General features: G+C 43.8%; 1 protein-coding gene across 1 annotated transcript; it reads left to right on the forward strand.

The window, feature by feature from the left end:
• The first annotated feature begins 721 nt into the window (after positions 1-721).
• Positions 722-3,289, forward strand: LOC110114114. The gene is made up of 4 exons (XM_020846880.1): positions 722-1,660; positions 1,704-2,168; positions 2,324-2,545; positions 2,840-3,289. Exons 1-4 carry the CDS (start codon positions 722-724, stop codon positions 3,287-3,289), a joined length of 2,076 nt encoding a protein of 691 aa, XP_020702539.1.
• Positions 3,290-3,632: the final 343 nt, after the last annotated feature.

A 3,632-nucleotide genomic window follows, 5' to 3' on the forward strand; every position in this document is an offset into this window, starting at 1 on the left:
GATACTTTTCCCCTACTGTGGATAACTTTGTTGAGTGAGGCATTGTCCCTTCGACTTGGTCGGGTAGACAGGCCCAACAGCAGGCCATATTTGGCGAACTGGTTTTCCTCGAACTGGGCAGGGTATAGGCTATTCTCAAGAGAATTAGTCTCCTTCCGCCAACATTCGGGTTGTCTCTCATTCCTATCTGGTCGTTTCCATCGCCGATGATGAAGACCCGGAGGAGAATGGGGACAGGGTCCTTGAAGCTCCACGTGAATTCGAAGATGGCACCAATTCTGCCAAGGACAAATTATGTGAGATCAATTTGGGCACTGAATCGGATCCTCGACCTATCTTTCATAGCGCTTTACTATCCGAATCAAAGGCTCAAAAGTATGTTTCACTCATTTCTGAGTTTAGAGATTGCTTTGCCTAGAACTATACAGAGATGCTCGGTTTAGATCCAGAAGTAGCAATCCATAAGTTAGCTATTAGTCCCGATGCAGTCCCTGTTAAGCAGTCACCTCGTCAGATGAGGTTAGAGATTGAATAACAGGTGATAGCCGAGACTAAGAAGCTTATAGAGGCTGGTTTATATCGTGAAAAGAAGTATACCACTTGGCTTGCCAATGTTGTTCTAGTCCAGAAGAAGAGTGGCTAGATCCATGTCTGTATAGACTTTTGTGATTTGAATAAGGCATGTCCTAAGGATAATTTTTCTCTCCCTATCCCTAAGCTCATGGTTGATATTGCTTCGTCCCATAGCATTTTCTCCTTCATGGATGGTTCATCTAGTTACAATCAGATTAAGATGACCCCTGAAGAGGAGAAATTCACTGCCTTTCGCACCCCCATAGGTGTGTTTTGTTACAAGGTGATGCCCTTTGGCCTCAAGAATGCCGGAGCCACCTATCAGCGTGACATGACTATCATTTTTGATGAGTTGATTCATAAGAAAGTTGAATGCTATGTGGATGATTTAGTGGTCAAAAGCAAGGTCCGTAGTGATCACCTCCGAGACCTAGGAATCATTTTTGAACGCTTAAGAAAGCATGATTTGAAGATGAATCCCCTAAAGTGCGTATTTGGCGTTACTGCGAAGAAGTTTCTTGGTTTTATTATTCGCTATCGTGGCATTGAGATTGATCCCTCCATGATCAAGGCCATAGTGGACTTGAAACCCCCTAGGAGTCTTACCCAGTTGAGTTCATTTCAGGATAAGCTCACTTTCTTGCGGAGATTTATCTCTAATCTTGCCGGTAGATGCCATCTTTTTGCCTCCCTAGCAAAGAAGGATGCCCGCTTTCATTGGGACAAGAGTAATCAGGAGGCCTTTGAGAGAATAAAGCGCTACCTGACAAATCACCCAGTGTTAGTAGCACCCATTCCTGGTAAACCATTGATTCTTTACACTACTGCCTTGAATGAGTCACTTGGTGCACTTTTAGCTCAAGAAAATGAGGAATGCAAAGAGAATGCCTTGTACTACCTTAGCAGACGTTTGATTCCTGCAGAGCTAAAATACCCGACAATGGAAAAGCAGTGTTTGGCTTTGATCTTTGCTGTGCAGAAGCTTAGACACTACATGCTCTCACACAAGATCAGTTTGATTTCTCGAGTCAACCCTTTGCAGTATCTGATGACCCCTTCCGACTTTGTCAGGTCATCTAGCATGTTGGTCAATGATTTTACTGCAGTTTGACATTACCTTTGTCCCTCAGCGGGCTATCAATGAACAGGCTTTAGCTGACTTTCTTGCTTCTCACCCGATTCTTGCAGATTCCCTACTTAATGACGAGTTGCCTGATGAACTAGTCTTGAGTTTGGAAGAGCAGGAGTCCCCTGCTTGGGAGTTTTACTTTGATGGAGCTTCTTCCATCAAATCACTGCGACCTTACGAAACTTATGTGGTTAGGGTAGGTTTTGGGCTTGTTTTTGTGTCTCCTGAAGATCATACCCTTCGCTACTCCTACAATCTTTCAGAGCCTCGTACTAATAATGAAGCTGAGTTCGAAGCCTTGATTGTAGGACTTGAGTTGGCTATTCAGATGAGCATTATGCGGGTGAAGATCTTTGGAGATTTCCAATTAATTATTAATCAAGTGGTCGGAATTTTCAAAGTTCTCAAACCTGAGCTCTTGCCTTATCACAACAAAGCAATGGAGCTCTTGTGTTTGATCCCTGAAGTAACTTTAGTTAGAGTCCCTCAATCTGAAATGGTAGAGCAGATGCACTAGCTAAACTTGCTAAGGAGTTGGCTGACCCGACTGGAAATCCGGTGTCGATTGTGGTCCAATACCGATAAGCCTTGTGTCCTGCGGACTTGTCTTCTCCTGATTAGACCCTCGCAGTGTTCGCTGTTGAGGAAGAGTCAGATTGGAGAATCCCCTTTATTGAGTATTTGAAGCGTGGTAGACTTCCGGATGACCGCTCTCTTGCCACTCAGATTAGAAAGAGAGCTTTGTCATTTTCCTACGTGAATAAAACCCTGTACCGACGCTCTTTTGACCAGATGTTGTTGCGTTGCCTCAACAATGAGGAGGCTCGTAAGGTCATGAGCGAAGTAAATGAGGGACTTTATGGTGCTCATTAATTCGGACCTAAGATGAAGGTCAGAATCAAACATCTTGGTTACTACTGGCCGATGATGATCCGTGATTATATGGAGCACGCTAGAAAGTTCCACCAATGCCATATTCATAATACTGTTATCCACCAACCTCCTAATCCGTTGCACCCCACTGTGTCTTCTTAGCCTTTTGAGAGTTGGGGCATAGATGTAGTGGATCATATTGACCCTCCTTCCTCTAATGGTCATAGGTTTATTCTGGCTGCTACTAATTACTTCTCTAAGTAGGCAGAAGCTATCCCGCTTAAGGAAGTCAAATCAGAAGATGTGATGCGCTTCTTCCGCAATCATGTTGTTTATCGTTTTGGTATTCCGTGCCGTATAATTTCGAATAACGGCCCGTCTTTTAGAAGCACCAAGATTGTTAGATTTGTCCGTCGCCATAACATAAATTGGCTATATTCCTCGATTTACTATCCTAGGGCTAATGGTTTGGCTGAAGCATTCAATAAGACCTTAGTCCAATTGATAAAAAAAATACTTGTGGAAAATAAAAGAGAATGGCACGACAAATTACCTGAAGCATTATGGGCCTATAGGACTACATACCGTACTCCTACTCAGTGTACACCATATGCTTTAGCTTTTGGGGTTGAAGTTGTCCTTCCGCTAGAGGTCGAGCTCCCCTTGTTGCGTGTAGTAGTTAGCTACAATCTTTCTCATGAGGATAATGCCTGACTTCAATTGGAAGAGCTTGATGGTTTAGAAGAGCTTCATTTGCAAGCTTATCAGAATCTTAAGTTGTACCAGGCCCGTATGGCCCAGGCACATGATCGCCTTGTCTAACCCCATGCTTTTCAGGTCGGTGAATTAGTCCTTGTCATGCGTAGGCCTATCATCTCGCATCGTCATCGAGGTGGTAAATTTGAGCCCATTTGGGAAGGCCCATTCGTTGTAGAGCAAGTATATGAAGGTGGATCTTATTTGCTAGTTGATACGAATGTCGTTCATCCCATACCCGTCATCAATGGGCAGTACTTGAGAAAATACTACGCTTGAGTTTGCACATCGCAAGGGGCAT

Source organism: Dendrobium catenatum, unplaced genomic scaffold (genome assembly GCF_001605985.2).
Source record: "Dendrobium catenatum unplaced genomic scaffold, ASM160598v2 fragScaff_scaffold_1416, whole genome shotgun sequence".
Taxonomy (NCBI): Eukaryota; Viridiplantae; Streptophyta; class Magnoliopsida; order Asparagales; family Orchidaceae; genus Dendrobium; species Dendrobium catenatum.

Bases quoted from the DNA above. Each gene is read 5' to 3' on its own strand.
- LOC110114114 (XM_020846880.1), top strand. From the start codon at position 722: ATGGTTGATATTGCTTCGTCCCATAGCATTTTCTCCTTCATGGATGGT. The intron at 1,661-1,703 runs GTCAATGATTTT...TTTGTCCCTCAG, and splicing joins TCAGGTCATCTAGCATGTTG to CGGGCTATCAATGAACAGGC. The intron at 2,169-2,323 runs GTAACTTTAGTT...TCTCCTGATTAG, and splicing joins TCTTGTGTTTGATCCCTGAA to ACCCTCGCAGTGTTCGCTGT.